The sequence below is a fragment of the Sylvia atricapilla genome, chromosome 1 (genome assembly GCF_009819655.1).
Source record: "Sylvia atricapilla isolate bSylAtr1 chromosome 1, bSylAtr1.pri, whole genome shotgun sequence".
NCBI lineage: Eukaryota > Metazoa > Chordata > Aves > Passeriformes > Sylviidae > Sylvia > Sylvia atricapilla.
This window is the reverse complement of record NC_089140.1, coordinates 48,562,336-48,581,107: the sequence shown is the minus strand read 5'-3', so window position 1 is coordinate 48,581,107 and position 18,772 is coordinate 48,562,336. Positions and strand designations below refer to the sequence as shown.

The 18,772-nt window shown below is 39.4% G+C and overlaps 1 protein-coding gene across 1 annotated transcript; it reads right to left on the bottom strand.

Annotated features, from left to right (window-relative positions):
- Positions 1 to 1,426: 1,426 nt before the first annotated feature.
- Positions 1,427 to 18,555, bottom strand: DCLK3 (doublecortin like kinase 3). Its single transcript, XM_066322084.1, has 4 exons — positions 16,667 to 18,555; positions 8,433 to 8,565; positions 7,365 to 7,532; positions 1,427 to 6,409 (listed from the first exon to the last, which is right to left on the bottom strand). Exons 1-4 carry the CDS (start codon positions 18,542 to 18,544, stop codon positions 6,213 to 6,215), a joined length of 2,376 nt encoding a protein of 791 aa, XP_066178181.1. The 5' UTR covers positions 18,545 to 18,555; the 3' UTR covers positions 1,427 to 6,212.
- Between the last annotated feature and the right edge of the window lie 217 nt (positions 18,556 to 18,772).

The following is an 18,772-nucleotide window of genomic DNA, read 5'->3' as shown; positions in this document are numbered from 1 at the left end:
GGTTGTCACTGAAAGTTAGAAAGCTTTATAAAGACAGCAATGACAAGGCAGGATTAACCTTTTATAATTCAATACATTTTTCCAGTGGTTATAAGAAGCACCTCTTTTTCAGACCTACACTCCTTATCCAATCTAGCAATCTCGCACAGCTCCTGTGTTCAGCACCTGCTCAGCCCTACCAAGGTACTTCATGTTCTCACTGCACCGAATATTCTTATTGCTTTAATTGCTGAAACACTGGGAACAATCCCTGTATTTCTCTGGGTTTTTTAATGCTTCCAGCTCTTCATATCAGTTTCTGAATTCGGAAAACAAAATATATTTCCAATGACAATTTAAGGTTATTAGCTTTACTTCTTCTGATTTCCCAATTGCTACATTGTCAAAACAGTTCTAATTTAAAAAAGAAAAAATTCTGCAAGAATACAACGTTTGACTTTTATGATAATCACACAAATGTACTGCACTGCTGGACTCTGCCTTCAACTACTTCTGACATAGGAAACACATCTGAATTCCACCCCTAACAGCAAAGCATTAAATCAGATTTAATTAGCTGCGTTACAAATTGTTAAAATGAAGTGCAATAAATTTGTGTGATTATCATAAAAGTCAGTCATTCCAAAGAGTTTACAGTTATTCTTAGAGTAATGAGGAGGCTGTGATGTCTTTAAGGACCAATATGCAATAAGCTTTTCTCACTGGCAGCCTCTTTATCACACATGCAGAGAAGGTAGCTTCTTCAAAAACACCATCAATATCCTAGAGACAATTTTATTTCCACTGCTTCAGACAATACTGCAGGCCTGCGGGAAAATACCATTTTTAATAACAGAATTGAAATATACACAGGCTACTCAGAAACAGCCTCCTTCGAAAAAGCCACTTTTTGCAAGCAATTCAATTTCAAATAGAATACCTGTTTCCACAAAGAAAGCAAACCTTTTTCTAAACAAACTTGAATTTTACAGGAAATGATTTAATGATGGGAGAAATCAGTCCTGTGTGCACTAAGCATAAGTGAAGCTAAGTCTGCCTGTCATGATTGCTGTATCATCACAGCATCTATGACTAACAAAATATGGGGCAAAAAATGGTGGTAGAATAAATCTCAGCCGCAGTTCTGCGAAGATTTGTGTTGGGTTTAATTGGATTACATGCAGCAGCAAAGAAAAACATATCTGTAAGGATTCAAAGGACTGCAGCATTAGAATGGGTTCTGCTGCTTGTAAATGAAGGAACACAACATGCTTACTGAAATCGGAAACCTTTTAAAACAAGCATTTCCCAAATAGATACATTGCCAGAAAGGGGGAAAAATAATTTAAAAAAGCACCAACAAAACAGTAACAACAACAAAAAAAAACAACTCAAAATATTTGGCCACACATTTGTTTCCCAATTTATTAGAAAGAACTGAAACACATTTACTGTATAATTTACCTTTATTGGAGGTACAGGGCAAAGAATAACAACTTTTCTGCTGAAGTCTACAATGTATTTTAATTTAGAAAATTACACCTTCAGCCTAGTTACAAATAAACCATATTGTAGAACAAACAGTGCCATTATACACTGTCATCCCAGTTAAAGTGCCCATAATTCCTTCCAGGAGCAAGAATGTCAATTGTAAAGTATTACTCGTGGACTTAGAAACATAAAAAGCATTGCCCAGAAACATAAAAAGCATTTTCCTTACATTGCTTAAATTGAAAGAAATCCAGGTGACAGAAGAAATTATAGGAAAAATATTTAAGAGTGATACTTATGTGTCTTTGGGAAGATCCCTTTATAAACACAGCAAATTTACTATATTTTCAAGCAGACTGAATAACTCCCCAAATCTGGGTACTTGCCAAAAAGCAAGCAGTTGACTTCTGAAAGCTCACTTTAACAAGAGGAACAAAACCCAAGAGGCCTAAGCTCAGGGGATAACATCCCACTATCCCTCCACCACCCTACAGCCAGAAATTGCAGTAAAAAAGAGATAGGAAATCCGCCTATAATTCCACTCAAGCGAGGTGGCAGATTTGATGGTGTTTGAGTCCAGCTATTCCACACAGCTGCTAAACAATCTTAGAAGGTCCCTGAATAAAAGGAGTTGAAGTGTCTGTGTCTCAGAGGAAAAAAGTCTCTGCTGTACTGCTAAGCTTCAATTACTAGCTTCCTGGGCACACATTTTTAAATATTAGGAGACTAAATACATGAGCAATGACCAAATTCCCATTGCTCATCTTCAGGCAGGTATGCACCATGCAGTGTGAAATGCCAATCTTTTGCACAGTTTCACATGCCTAAACACTTCCAAAATTTTTTGCTCATTCCTATTTCTAAGGCTAGAATTTCCTGAAGAGAAACATATTAATATGTGAAGATGGCACCATTTCAGTAATGGGAGTGATCCAAGGGGATAAGAGGCCAATGACAGTAGGCAGATAACAGGTGATAGAAAACATGTAGGTGAGGTCTAGGACCAATGAAATGCAATAACATATGGGCAGGTGAAGTTGACCTTGGTGGCAAATGAAGGGGATATCCAGGGACCACTTTATCTTCAGGCAGTTGAAAAACTAAAAAAGCAACTGTGTCTATTATGCATGTGTTTCAGTACAAAAATGAAATATTGATGACTCAATTCTATATGCTTGGATCTTTGTGCTTGTTTCAAATCTGAGAAATATTAAAGCTAGGGCATGAAAATATGCAAGCATGCTTAAAAGCTGTAACCAGCTAAAGAAGAGCCAAGTCTATGGTTAAAGATGATGGATAGCCTCTGGTTTCTAAAAGGAGAATATTTTTTGAATAGTCAATACCAGCTAGCAAGGAGATGACCCTGGAATAACTAGAACTTGATCAGGATCTCCATTATGAGTTAGGAACCAAACAATACCTTTTAAGAGGCATGAGCGGATTCCTACTCAGCTGATTTGCTAAAGCTTGAGCCAAACAAACAGGTTCTTGCCTTCTATCGCCTTAGACTCAGCAAATCCTCTGGAGGTGGAACTTTCCTGTTGAGGTCTCCAATAACAATTAATACTTTGCACTTAGCTCTTGGAGAGAGGGTTATTTTTCTTGGTGATAAATTTGGACTCTCTTCATTGTTAGTATTTAAAGAGGTGGGGACACCATAACTTATTTTTAGTGGAATATAAAGCCATATGACAGTCCAATCCACAAAGACTTAAGGAAGGGCAAGGAGAAATATTTCTTCTTCTTAACAAATCAGCGAGAATTTGCTCTGCATCTATAATCTCCTCCAGCTTTGAGCTTCCCCAGACTTACTGTAGAGAACAAAACTAATCAAGAAATGAAAACATTAAGGGGAAGATGACTCCAGAATCCAAGGAGGCAGTATACATCAGAAAAACCTCAGGAAAGCAAGAACAGTGATAATCCTCAATCACGGCACATGAACATGGTTCATATATTAGAAACCCTCTCACAGAGTAAAAGGATCAGGTCTGTGTTGGAATGTCACACAGACGGAAAAGGCAGTAGGAGATGAGAGGGTTTTTTCACCAGTTTTTGTCTTAGTCCTGCTAATATTACTTTCAACATCAGCAAGCAAAGCTTGAGGCTGAGCTCTCCAAAATCATATGGGTTTTCGTTGCTACAAGTAACTTAAACCATGTTTGGGGACCTGGACTCCCTCGGACAGCACAGAGGCAGAGCAAGGACACCGGAAGCAACAAGAAAAAAGAAGGAATGGAGTAGGAGAGAAAGAAAGAAGATAAAACCCCTGAGAAGCACCTGGAAGCTTTTTCAGCCTCCAACCTGAAGGAGGAGGGCCTAATGCCACACATCTCTATTAGCAACAGTGACAAACCCCTACCCCAGCACTGCCACAGCAGCATCTGTACTTACAGGTGCCATGCAGTGACCACCTGGCACAGTCCATGTTTAGCCTGTCTGGAACACAGAGAACTTGAAAGAAAAACAAAATAATTGAAAAAATAAATACTTTTATAATTGTTGCAAGCAAATTCTCTATCTTCTGCGCTATGAATAAGGCTGCAGACAGGTTCTTAAGGGTGAAAAAAGGCAACTTGTAACACAATCTCCAAATTTTCAGATTCACTGTTGATTAAATATTTTTGTCACTTCAGACTTTATTCCTAAACAACTATATTAAAAAATAAGATAATTACAAAATATATAGTATTGCACATCAGAAGCCATTTTTCCACAGTTTCCTATCCAAAATAGACTTAAATTACCAGAAGATACATTATTACTAGTACTCAAATACAATGTAATGCTTTTATAATATTAGGTTACATTAGGTTCCCTTAACTCAGGGAAGCACTTAAGTCCATTCTTGTTTTCAGGAAAAGGAAAAGTCTTCCTGACTTAGAGACTCCAATGCAGAAGTAGGACAGATCATATAGCTACTACTTGGGCATACAGTAAAAATTCGATTGGTTTGTTTCACCAATTCTTGAACTCCACAGCAAGTCTTAACCCAGTAAGTATTAGAAATAAGCTAATTCAATTTAAAGTGCAATTCTCCTTTAAGAGTCAAGTGATCTCTACTTTTATACATAATTCTCGCAGCAAAATAGTCACAAGATTAAACAGAAACATGATGACAGCACCTTGCATTTTTTGGTTATTCAGCAAGTTCACACAAAATATTAGCACTCACCAAAAAATAGTATTATGGTTCATATAGTCGTGAAAATGTTCCACTGATTCTGAAATGCTTCTGACTTTTCTCATTATGAAATACATAGGCAGAGCAGCAGCTCTCCAAGTGTAAAACACCCTCCTTCATTTCTACAGGCCGTGTATTCAATGCCAACACCACTTACATTCTAACATCAATATTATTTGCTAGCTCATGGAACTTGAGGATAAAAAATTATAAAATGGCAAACTCAAGTGCTTTTTGAATTTAATTAGTTAATCAAAAGTTCTGAGATTCAAAAGCGGCCTAGGTCATGGCCCCACTCTGGGCTGAATTTCCCCCCATAGGATTTCTTTAAAACTGCATCCAATAAAAATATTAAAAAACACACGTGATAGAGGATCTGATGCTTCCCCTGGGAGAACCTTTCTACAGCCAGCAATTCATTTTCCCCAAGCTAGATTTTAGTCTAATATCATCCCATTGCCCATTCTCACGGAAGCAAGAAGAAAAAGGTCACAGTGAGGGCAAGAGACAGGAAAAACCCAACCAAACAGACCAAACAAACAACTGCTAAACCACACTGAAAAAGTATAAAAAAGCAGTTCAGCTATGAATTTTGTTGATGAAAGGGAAACTGTGAATGCATGGGTTAACTTCAGTCACAATTACCCAGTTTTTTCTTCTCCATCAGCATGGAAAAGTCACAGATGCACATGGATGTCCCCAAGAGGGAAAAAACTCAATTGGAAAAATAACTTGAGTTACCATTCCATAACTATAATTTTGGGAAAAGAAGCAAAGTGCTCTTCGAACTGCTTAACTTCCTACTGCCAGAGTAGGAAGAAAAAACCTCTTTGAAAGTTGTTATTACTTGAATCTCGAAAAGGTATCAGCCATATCTTCCCCCTTTTAAAACAAATGAAAACTCCATAGTACACAGCACCGCAGTCTTGCAACAGGAAATCTGTACCATCTATTAACCTGAATACCCAACGAAAGATGTTGCCAAGGGAGATATCATAAAACATCATATTTAGTCAATAAGGGTTTGTATTCCCTCAAAACTTAATAAACACAGTATCTGGCTGCTTATTTAATATATCCTACAGCTAAAGAATATATTTACTTTTTATTCTTCCTTCTCTGTGGCTAGAAGGAATTAGTGAAAAGACTGTTTTAAGAATTAGTGCAAGATGTGTATGCAGACAGCTATTTTGAAAACATTACAAACACAAAACTCCTGGAGGATATCATACAAAAACGATGACAGAAGACTCACCACTTCAGTCACAGAAGCAAACATTTGTAAAAGATGTAAAAGTTTAAATCAGTACTTAAAGAAAAATAATAGAATTTAGCTAGTCCCCACTGCTTTCAACAGACAGACTACCAAGAATACCAGAGGAGGTGGATGTAAATTTGATCTCTGTCCTCCAGAATCTCAGAATCAAAAAAAAAAAAAAAAAAAAAGGCCTGGCAATAGCCACCAATAGTTACACATTAAATTCTCAATTCATTTAGAAAAGAAAACATAAATTATTTGTTAATCAATAAAAAGAAGACAAAATGAGCTTGAAAGATTTCATGTGTCCCCATCCACAACTTCCTTTCGGCGCTGAGCCCGGAAATGGCGCTCGATGTTTATTGTCACTTCCCTCTGCAAATTCCTGCTGTTAGTTTTCCCAGCTGTTCTGATCCAGGGGTGCTGAAGTACTTGACGTGCTGTGTAACGCTTCTGGGGATCCACTATCAACAGCCTGGTGATGAGGTCTTTTGCTGCTATTATGGAAGAAAGCAAAGGAGAGAGCGGTGAAGCACAGTGGTGTGCAACGTGCTCTAGGATGTGCAATCCTGTGCAACGTGCCCTAGGATGACCCTGCTCTAGCAGGGTGTTTGAAACACATCAACCACCATAGTCACTTCCAACCTTTCTCATTCTGGGATGGTGACATATATCCACACAAAATGTCCTTCTTAATCCTTCTTAATTTTTTCATTAGTTTTATCATGGTTTTTGTAACTATCCCCAGAAGCTATTCTAACAACTGCAGTTAAGAGTTAGTGACACACCATGACTGATGTCATTCTCCCCTTCAGAAACAGTGGAGAAAGTAAAGGGAATTTAATCTCAAAAGTGTGCTGAAAGCATCATGCTAAGTGTTCACATTCACAGGAAGGAGCATGTGGTATGTCATCCTTTAAGAGACATAAATGTTGTAAAATGCTGTGGAACATGTACTTTAAAAGACTGTACAGGGAGTGAAGTAGTTTTAGAGCTTCTGATTTTGAAGAGTGCACAAAAGACACTGTACTAGCCTGTGAGAAGAAAAAACTACTACGTGCAGACCCCATTGTCAATAGGAAATCGACAGTGTGTTCTGCAGGGCAAGGATTTCATTCTCAGCTTTTGAGATTTTTCGTAACATCTTTAAGATCTAACATAACCCTTTAGATTATTTTGACACCTTTTTTCTGCAGAGACACACTAACAAGATGAGGAAAATCCTTGCTTTTGCTTAGAAAGGGAGGAATTGAGGACTCCATCAAAGCATTCAGAACTAATATGCAGAAACACAGCCATAGATAGTACCAGAGGACTAAATTCAGATTCACACAAGACAGACCTATAAAACACCCCAAGTTAATCAAGCTTGCTGCCCTGAAAAAAGAGGTTTTCCCACTTCAGGGAAGAAGACTGCCACTTCTCAGATTTGCTGTAAGTGCACAAGCTTACCTGCAGAAATATTGTCCCAGTAAGGGGATAGGAACTCATAGTGACCCAGCTGTATGATCTGAAACAGCTCCTCTTGATCACGGTCCTGACTGCGGAAAGGGGGAAAACCGCAGAGCAGGATGTAAAGGATCACACCAGCTGCCCACATGTCTACTTCAAGGCCATAGCCTAAGGAAGAAGGGACAAACCATAAGTCTTGTTTTAGGAATAAAACTCAAAACTGCGAGGGAACTGTTTCTTGGAAATAGAATGTAAAAGAAACACAGAATCTCTGCTCAGTTCTTGAAAAAGATGAGGTGAGTGAACGGATCAGTGGCTGGTACATCACGCTTACAAGCTGCCCGTTATTAGTTACAGCTCTCATAGAGTCTCTCTTGTCCACATGTTTCACAAACACTGTCTCACAAGGCCAGTGTCAACTGGAGACTGATTGAGAAAACAGAGCACATATTTCTAAAATAGTCGTCCTCAGATTCCCTTCAAAAAAGAACTAAGACTGCCAAGTTTCCATTGAAATTGGATAGAACTGGAGATGTGCAACCCAGCTCCACAGAACAAAAACCAGAAATAGACTTGCTTGAGTCACCAACTAAATTGACTTCTTTCCAGGTCTGAATCTTTTTGGAGATGAAATCTTCAAAATTCCTTGTGATGCAAAATATGTTTTGAATTGTTACATAAATTTAACATACATGTTCACAATGACTTTGCATAATCGGGGGCTTTGGAAAGCTGTTTAGATTACAGTAATTAAATGGGCCTGGCTGTTCTTAGGTTGCAACATGAACTTTTGGTCATTATCCCCCTTCAGCTATTATTATCTATGATATTTTATGGTTTATCTGCTTGGAAGTCAATGATATATTAGCACAGACACTTATAATGCAAACATAACTGATGCTTGTGTTTGTTAAAAGCTAAGAGGTTTCCTTTCCCAAATTACACTGCTAGCCAACCTCCTACCCTGAAAAACAATTTCAGTAGGTTGAAACATTCTGGACTATTCCATTATTAGAAAGTTCAGCATAATTGAAAGATTTATGACAAATTAAAAATATATACACTCACCCTTCTCAGCAAGTATTTCAGGAGCAACATACGTTGGTGTTCCACAGACAGTAAATATGGGTTTTGTAACCTGCTTAGCAAGGCCAAAATCTGCCAGTTTCAGTGTAGTAGATTTATCTGCATTGTGCTGAACCTATATCCAAACAAAAGATACATATATATGTATATATTTAGTCCTGATGCATTTTAAAACAGCAAAATATAAAGGAAGCAGAAAATTAAACAGGAAGGAGTTCTAATAGTAGTACTAAGAAAGGAAACAGTCTTCAGAACATGGTTCTTTCCCCCCATACACTAAGAGGGTGCATTTATTTAAGAGGATAAGCAATTATGGAAAAAAAGAAAACTTTGCTCTACAAACTCTGAACACACTGCAATTTCCAAGAAATTAACAGAAGGAACACAAAAAATAACCAAGAGGCAATTAAATATTATTTCCTCTTGAGAAAATAAACTGTTAGTTTTCCCTAGGAAAGCAAAGAATGCTGTGGACATCTTTATGCTTAAATGCAATGAGCTCATGTAAACTACTGACTTTATCTTGATGTTTAGCCCCAGATAGCAACTAACTACCACACAACTGCTCAGTCACTCATCCCTCATCTGCCCACAGTGGGATGGGAAGGAGAATCCAAAAAACAGTGGGTTGAGATAAGAACACTTTAATAATTGAAATGAAAGTATAACAATAATAACAGTAGGAATGTTAACAACTACAATGAGAAGGGGGACGGGGAGAGAGAGCAAGAGAAAGGAATAAAACCCAATAATAACAAGTGCTGCACAATACAATTGCTCACTGCCCACTGACCCACAGCCCAGCCTGTACCCCAGCATGGACTAGCAACTCCTTGCCAACTCTCCTCAGTTTATTCACTGAGCATAAGGTTCCATGGCATGGAATATCCTTTTGGGTTAGCTGCCCTGGCCATACTCCCTCCCAGATTTTGGTACACCTGCTACCTGGCAGACCATGGGACATTGAGAATTCCTTGACTTAGGATAAGCAGTGCTCATCAAAACCAAAACATCAGTGTGTTATCAAAGTTATTCTCATACTGAATCCAAAGTACAGCACTATACCAGCTAAAACCAAGACACATGGAAAGTGTATCTCCATCATACTGGTCTAACAACCAAACACAAACTAACAAAAGCTTTATGTTCATTCCAAATTACTCTTCTCTATCGGCTGCTCTGAAACTAGATTAGTAATGGTCACCACACAAAAAAAAAATTGTAGAAATAGGTCCATGCAGAATGACCTCCTAACTGGGCCTTTTCAGCAGTTCTCATCTCCTACATCCACCTGGCAAGTAATCAAAATACTTTCTTGAATTCCAATTTTGTATGCATGGGTCTTTAGCATTACTTCCAAATGCAGTTAATGAAGGGTTATTTCAAGAAATTAAATATGTTAATGACATATGCAGTGGGATGGAGCACACCCTCAGCAAGCTGGCAGGCAACTCCAGGCTGAGTGATGAGTTTGACATGCCTGAGGGATGGGCTGTCATCCAGAGGCATCTGAACAAGCTTAAGAAGGCTGAGTCTCATGAGGTTCAGCAAGGACAAGTGCAGGGTCCTACACCTGAGCTGGGGCAATCCCTGGTATCCATATAGAGTGGGTTATGGATTGAGAGTAGCCCTGTGAAGAGCAGTTTGGGGTAGCTGGTGGATGAAAAACTGGAATGAGCTGGCAACGCGCAGCTGCAGTCCAGAAAGCAAACCGTATCCTGGGCTGCATCCAAAAGAGCATGGCCAGCAGGGCAAGGGAGATGATTGTGCCCCTCTGCTCTGCTCTGATGACCCCCCACCTGGAATGCTGTGTCCAGCTCTGGGGTCCCAGCACAGGAAGGACAAGGACCTGTTGGAGCCGGGAGGGCTGGGAAAGGGAGATGGAGAACTTCTCCTGTGACGAAAGGCTGTGAGAGTTGTGCTTGTTCAGCCTGAAGAAAAGAAGGTTCCAGACAGACCATATTGCAGCCTTTCAATAATTAAAAAGGACTTAAAAGTAAGATGGAGACAGGCTTTTTAGCAGGGCCTGCAGCAACAGGACAAGGTTAAGTAACTTTAAACTGAAGGAGAGTAGATTTGGACCAGATACTAAAAAGAAATGTTTTATGATGAGGGTAGCAGAACACCGGAACAGGTTGCCCACAGAGGTGGTGGATACTCCATCCCTGGGAACATTCAGAGTCAGGTTGGACAGGGCTCTGATCTAGTTAAGATGTCCCTGCACATTACAAGGGTGTGGGCCAGATGACCTTTAAAGGCCCCTTCCAACCCAAACCATTCTAGAGTTCCATATTCAAAGGCCAAGTCATAAACAATGCAGCACTGTAATTAAACAAATCAGTATGCTTAATACTAGTGACTGACACTCTAATATTCTTTGAGAGGTAAAAATAGTCATTTATTTCCTTTAAAGGAAGAATTGTTTGTCCCTCGAACTATGGGGAACAGATCAGCAGGCAAAATGTCTACAGAAAAGCCTAATAAACCTGGACTTGGTTTTGAATGGACAAACTGGAATATAATGACAGGTACACACCATGCTTTAACACCTCATACTTTGCCATCAGACATCGCTTAAGAAAGCAAAAATTCAGGATGGTCTCTATTACCAGACAACTAAAGGCACAGATGTGACAAAATTTTCTCTTGTACATTACAGTTGACTAATTCCCATTAATCATCTTTATAGAAACTGTAAGCACTCATCCAATTTTGATTAAGCAAAATGGGTGTGGACTTTTTGGTGGGTTCGTTTCTTTTTAAGAAACAAAAAGTATTGCATTACAAAATAATACAGTAAAGCCTACTAATCCCTTTTTTACCTTCTTTATAAAAAATGCACAAAACTGAGAGGAATGACTGATGCCTCAGAATGCTGTGGAGCCATTTAGAAGAATCTCAACAGACCTGAGAGACAGGCAGGGCAGAATCTTTTGAAATTTAACAAAGATAAGTGCAGGATCTAAAACCTGGGCAGGAATAACCCATGCATCAGTACAGGCTGGGGGTTGACCAGCTGGAAAGCAGCTCTGCAGAGAAGGAGCTGGGGGTCCTGGGGAACAAGTTGTCCATGAACCAGCAGTGCCCTTGTGCACTCTTCCAGCTTTGATTAAGCAAAGTATTTTGGGCTTCTTTGCTGCTCTTCCATGAAAAAATATTTTTTCAGTATGAAAATAGAGTTTACTACAATCATCCGGTCAAAATTTCTGCAAGAAGAAGCTAAAATGCCACAGCCATTTTCTCTGTTATATTAGACAACTATGTGACAACCTTTTGTCATCATTCGCTGTGGACACAAACTGACAAAAAAATGACAAAAAAATGACAAAAGTAATGCTTCATAGAATAACATCTATCTATAGAATTTATGTTCTAATAATAGGGGTAAAAGTGATAAGATGTTATAAAAATTCACAATGGAAATGCTCAACTTTATATGCAATATGAAAATATGGGCATCAATGTGTTTTCCTATTATATATATATATATATATATATATATATATATATATATATATATATATATATTTTAGTTGTATAAGAAAAGCATGTCACATGGAATTTCAACTGCCCTGCATGCTACTGTACTAAGACAAACAATACTGAAACGTTTATATACATTTTTGGAACACAGCAGGGTGGTGAGAAGAGTGGAGAACACAATGGTCTTAATCCCAGTCCCAAAATCTTCAAGAGATTTCTTGCTTTGTAAAATGCACTGTTGCACTTTTTCTTTTCTCAGGATGCCAGACTCCTAATCTCCCACTGCAGCACAAGGTGGCAACACAGCACCATCTGTTCTTCCAGGACAAAACAACTGAGCTTCCACTTTATTTAACAATGGAGCAGGCAGGAAGAGCAGGCACGGTGGGTATATTTTCACAGCTTTGTGACAATCACTTCAGAGACAGCATGTAATCTGTCAGCAAGCCTGAAAAACCTCAGCCCAGAATTTCTCAGCAGCTTCACTAATGCTGTGCTCAGAACAACTCAGTCAGTTCAGAGAATTCCCTTTGTCCCCAACTTTCTACTGTTTAGTCTACCTTTCCATCACCTGGCATCACCTTGAGCATGCAAATATGCTTCACTGTAAAAACAAAAGCTTCTCAGGCTTCTTTTTAATGATTTCTGAGGCCAGACTACTTCCTCATAGCAGTAATACAGAAATGCACAACCTGCTCAAGAGAAATCTAACCACTGACATTCACAGTATGCATTCCATGCAATGGTGAGAACAAAGCAAAAGTAGTGCTGCCTGCCTATAGACTTAAGGTAAGAAAGACCAGGACACTCTGATACACTTTCTATAGACATCCAGTTCAGGCCATACAAATACTTATGTCCTTCAACTGACAGCATCTGGTGGTCTTGGACTAAAGGCAGTCAATTGCACACTACTTACTCAAATACAGATGACACATCAAAATACTAGAATATTGTCTGAGGATTTCTAGCCATCCCAGTCATACAGCCAGATTATAATATAAGACCAAATTCATCTCCAAAGGGAAAAAAAAAAATCTTTCTCCTTCTCTCCTGTCTGTGGATGACTCCCAGTACTTAATGCTCTTGTTTGGTTTCATATCTACCATGTGAAATCTACCAGTGTGTTTAAGATTATGATTTACAACATTAATATATGTACATATACACATATATGGTAGCATAGATGCTTCTTATGGACATCATGAAAGCCAGTTAATCCATGTGACATTTTGTACATGGGAAATAGATAGAATCGAAGAAAAATTACTGCTTACACATTTGAGTTTCAGACATCCCTTGCTGCTAACTAGAAGAATCTCTATGAAAAAAATCTTACAGAAAATTCTGGAAGTTACAACAGGTAAGTGGTTAAACAGGAGTTTGACTCACACACACTCAGAAATGTGGCAGTGCTTTGTATATATGTAAATAGTGTCGGAAAATGGAGAGTCCTTTGTATTTATGTAAATAGTGTCCAAAGGTTCAAGGGCAGAAAGGCTATACTTGAAGTTCTCACACATACATGAAAACTTGAGAGATGGAAAAAGGTGCAGGAGAGTAATCTCACATGCATAAAAAGCTTCAACATTTATGAAGTTGAATGTTGAAGAATTACCACATTAGCATGCGAGGGAAATGTACAAGGAGATGAGTACACAACCACAAATACAGCCCTCTCCCTTCCCCCTAAAAAGGGGTGATTCTATGTTTTTTACAGCTATAACCTGGAAAAACAACACCACATTTTAGGCATTAATTTTTCACTCACAAGTGAAGAACTGCCAGCAGCTATAGAATTAAATAGCCCCTTACCCACAAACCTTGCCAGCAAATCTTGGTCCATGAGGTAGCATGAAAGAAGTGACTGGTTTCATTTTTGAGACCAAACACTCCACATTGCCCATCCTTGGCAGCAAAGGTTTTCTTGCTGAACACCTAGTCCTAAATGAGGTGATTCTGTTAGCAGATGGGAGGGAGTCGTAGCAGCTGTCTTCACACCAGCTGTCAAACAGATTTTGTTTTTGTAGCGCAAGTCACCACCCTTCTGCCTCACAGCTATGCTGCAAGGAGCCTGATCAACGTGGGAAGACACAGCAGCCAAAGAGGGAGAGGAGAAAGCAGAAAGGATGATGGTGGCCTGGTACAGGAGTTTATAACTAAAGGACAGTTCCATAAGAGAAACTGAAGTGCAGTGAAATAATAGCTAAATCAGGTTTCCAACTTTCTCCTGTGTAAATAATTTTACAATTTACTAGACATCAAAGTATATTTCTACCTTTTCTTCTGTGGGGACAGAAACTGTTTTCCTTCTTTCCCCAGTTGCTTATTTTCATACAACTTAGGGAAACTTTTTTTCCCAGATTGCTGCTTCTTTGTCATCTCTTAGGACAATTAGCCAATATGTTTAAAAGTCATTAGGAACAGGGTTAGATTCTCAACAAAGCAGGTTCAGAGCAGACAAACACATTTCCTTAGTAAAACAGATCAAGGATCCTTTCTCTTCCATTTCCCATTTTCTTGAAGCAGAAAAACAGTAGATAAAGATTACAAGGTTCACCTGATCAAAAGAAGACCCAAAGTAGGACAAAGGAGTCAACAGCCTTAAAGTACATACCTGTATTTTGACCTCTGCACACAAATTCTAGGTAGACTAATTCAGATTTAAATATCCTCAGTGTAACAAGAGGTATCCCACAAAAGGGACATCTCTGCAGGATGCTGGAACTTGAAGCAGTTTGCTTCATCTCCTGATGCTCCTGCCCCAACAGCCAATGAACCCATGAAATTTGCTCCAATACTGTTTGCTACTGTTCAGCACTGGCTGATGGTAGGATTAGTGGCAGCTCTCCTTCCTACTTTGCTGCCTCAGCAACTCTAAAGAGACAGAAGCAGCACATTAAAAAGACAGAAACCCAGAACCTTGCTCAAATGGCCTTTATTTATAGGAATACTTATTAAATAGCAGGTGACCTATCCAAATTTATCAGGACCTTACAAACTCATTTGCATGGTTGAATAGACTTGCTTTTCAAAATGATACTTTGTGTACATGGTATCTAATACTGGTGTGCACAGAAAATTAACAGCAAGTTGAAACTAGAACAGGTAAAATTCTATTTCCTGCAGTGTTTAGGTAAAACTGTTCTTGTATGAAAAAATACCTACAGTCTGGGAGCTGCTGTGTCCTTGAAAAATGTATTCTGACTTTCAGAATGGGCAACATGATTATTTCAGAGCTACGCAATGCCGCCACTGCCCAGCAGTCTCTGCTCTGCAGTTCTGTGAACTAAATGTGAAAGCAACCAGAACAGACCTTTATCTTGCCCTTCTTTGCTTATCTACACCACTGTGATGATTATGTATTATAGAGGGAAATGAAGCATCAGATCCCAGGTGTTTCACATGCTCTAGCTTATTTTCAGTAAATAGGAAGGAGCAGGACCTGGTTCATAATGGAAAATCAGCTTCTGGAAAAAGCCAAGCAGTTCTAAGTGAAGTTTTGTTCAAACTTTGTGCAAACAAAGCACAAAGGCAGGATCTACAAGCCCACTTCTTCCTGCAAGCCATCCAGTTGCATTCACTTCATTCACAGTAGCATCCATTCTTTTCTTTACACAGATAACACAGACCAAAAATTTTCATGAAATTGAGCAGGATTCATAGCAGGACCTAATAAAGATGCTGTTGCTTAGTTTAAAGGTGTGGGAGCAAACTGTTCCAGCCCAGCCTTGCGCAACCTCTGCATTATCCTTGAGGCTACACTGCTGCTTCTCTCCGGAAATTCACACTGATCTCTGTGCAAAATTAATTCTCTTAAAAGCACAGAATGGTCCACAGGACTAAATAATCTATTACTTTTTTTGTTCGGCAAACCATGAACTTCCACAAAAGCTGAGAAAATACAATTTGTTAGAGACTGGCAAATACTTGCTATTTATCTGTTTATGAGGAAATCTGGAAGCCTAATACAAGAGTGTAACCCACACTTAGCAAGGGAGAGTTGTTTACTGTTACAGTTCTACAATGGGTATCTTGTGAAGTGTCAAAACTACAAACATTTCTATGCATATTCATACATGTCAGTAACTCTATTGACTTCAGTGCTGGATGCAAAGAATGCAGCCTCAGAAATGTGATGGAAACAAAAAATTTTCTCTTTGGCATGAAGTTACTATTTGAGCTGACTTTAATGCTGTATTCACCAAAACATTTTAATGTCAGATTATTTCAGTCAACGGCATAATACTTCTGCTTCTAAGCAAAGAAATTGTCACAAGATAGAAATAACTATAGTAGAGGACAAGCACAGTAGTCTTCAAGATATACATAAATGCAGTGGACAAACCAACAAATAAAAAACATAAATGAGCAATTTTAATAAACTTCAGTCTGCAAGGAAGACACTTTATGATTCATCTCTGGACACCCACAAATCAGATGATAAGTAACAGGTCTGATTTCTGAAAAATACAAATGCTCACTACCCCTGAAAGTCTGATAATTTTTACTTGAATTCCTTTCCGCAGCCACTGCTCTCTGCAATGCACAGCAAATCTATGTAAAGCAAATTGCAATTGTAATTTCACTTCAAAATTGTACCCATTTTTCAAACAGTCCTGCCACAGCACATTATTTCTAGATGAGATTTGCTTAAAACAATTCAAAAAACCATAATTGAAAGGAAAATAAATTCAATTCCTGCACAAATGCAAATGTTTGATGATACTTACCAAAAGATTCTCTGGTTTGAGGTCCCTGTGGACAATGTTCTTGCTGTGAATATAAACCAGGGCTTCACACAGGTCAGTGATCATGACAGCAGCATCATGCTCTGTGAACTTCACACTTTCTATAATTGCATCAAATAAGTCTCCTCCTGGGACATACTCTAAGATTAAGTAGATCTCAGCTTCTGTCTCATACACCTCAATCAAGCTTACTATATTGGGATGAGAAAGACTCCGAATAATCAGGATTTCACTTTCCATCATGTCCTCCTTCCCCTTCAGCTTGGATTTATCAACAATTTTCATTGCATAGATCTGATTGGAATCACAATGGCGGCATTCCTTCACCACTGCAAAGTTCCCATCCCCAATAGTTCTGCCAATCTCATAGTGTTTTTCCACATCAGTTCTGCTTTTAATGGCATACCTCCGGCTCGCGCTTTCCAGTCCCTGAGCTTTGTTGTCTTCCTTATTCACCCTGCGCTCCCCTGTTTTCTCTCGTCGACTCATGTCACTCTCTCTACATGCGGCATTCCCCTCTCTCCTGGCAGCTTCCTCTTTAGCCCTTTGTCCCTCTCTGCCCTCTCTATGTGTTTTAGACAATTTCTCAGCATCCCTCAGAGTGTCTTTCTTTAGCCAGCCACTTTGGTTCATTACACAGCCACTTCCATTATCTTCCTTTACTTCATGAGATAGCTGGAGCCCTTCTACAGCATTCTTCCTGATTTTTACTACTTCTTTCCCATGGTTTTCATGCTTTTCCACATCCCTTTCTTTCTCAATACTCCTTTTTTGCTTCTCCAGCCCTTCATTAACAATCCTATGTAGTGGCTTCCACATCCTCCTACTGCCATTATCTTTCCAGCTAACTTCCTCACCCTCCAGACAAGTCTCAGGAGATTTTCGGCAGTTCCTGGCTTTTGCATTTCTTTCTACATGGTACCTCTGACACACACCTGTGTTCAAGTCCCTGTTCTCAGATGAGGCCTCAGCCTGCCTTTCCCTCCGTAACTTTTCTCTGGCCTGCCTCTCCTGTTCGCATTTCTCACACCTCAGCACCTCCTCCGAACTCTCTTCTAAGCCTTCCTCAGAACTCCTCTCATGGTTAAGGTACCTCTCACTTTCTCGTGTTTTCCTAGAAGGCTTCACTCCATGCTCACTACCCCAGCTCTCCCTAGTCCACTTTTTTTTGTTTCTCATTTTTTCCTCTTGCTTTGGCTTGGCTTGACTTTTTCCCTCATGTCCAGCTACCAGCTGGGAAGACAAGCCATCGCTGCAGTTCTTGGCCATTTCTGTCTCATCAAAGCCACTGTCTACTTTTGAGGCCTTGTCATACAGCCTGTTCTTCAGTTTTTGGGACTGCTCCTCATTCTGCGGAATGGCAGCACTGGCAGCATAAGGATTTTCAGGATAAAGTTCTTGTAATACCACCTCCAGGGCCTTCAAAGTGAGGGGCTCCCTCCCCATAGCTATGAACGCATCACCTTCCCTGAAGAACTCAGAAACACTTCGAATTTCTCTGCCTCTCAGATTGTACAGCTTTCTCACACGGTCATTCTTCCAACGAGGAAATCCCAGAGCTTCTGAAATGTCAGCCATCAGCTGCTCAAAGGTCTGGACTGATCTCCTGTTGAGAAGCAAGGTTATCCTCCTGAGCGTGCGTCCTCCGGGTTTTACCACTGTAATTATCCTTGGCTTCACAGGACTGTGCTCTGAATGTATCGTGTGAAAACCATTGTGGGGACTGGAAAAGGAGGAGCTGTGGCTGCTTTCACTCAAACAGGGTTTTCCATAGTTTCCACGACCAACAGGAGGACAAGTTCCATGCAGTTTCCTCTCTTTTACTTTTGAGCCTGCATTGTGTGGCGAATGGTCCAACATGCCTTGGCCTCCTAAGGCAAACCAAAAGCAGGAATATTAATCATTTTGCATCATCAAACCTCTTGCAGCAATAGTTTTCTACACGTCAGTGCATGTGACCTCAGAGAATAAGGGTAGGTGACTTCAAGGTTCATAAAGAACTTTTAATTACCACTAAGGAGCATCTCCACATAGTTGCAACTAAAAACATTGTCAAGTTTGTGAGAAAATCTAAATTCACTTTGTGAC

What these genes read in the sequence shown, in the direction of transcription:
- DCLK3 (XM_066322084.1), bottom strand. Translation starts at nt 18,544, where the DNA reads ATGTTGGACCATTCGCCACACAATGCAGGCTCAAAAGTAAAAGAGAGG. An exon ending in TCAAACCAGAGAATCTTTTG is followed by an intron (nt 8,566 to 16,666) that starts GTAAGTATCATC and finishes GTTTGGATATAG; the next exon opens with GTTCAGCACAATGCAGATAA. An exon ending in CTGGGACAATATTTCTGCAG is followed by an intron (nt 6,410 to 7,364) that starts GTAAGCTTGTGC and finishes CTTCCATAATAG; the next exon opens with CAGCAAAAGACCTCATCACC.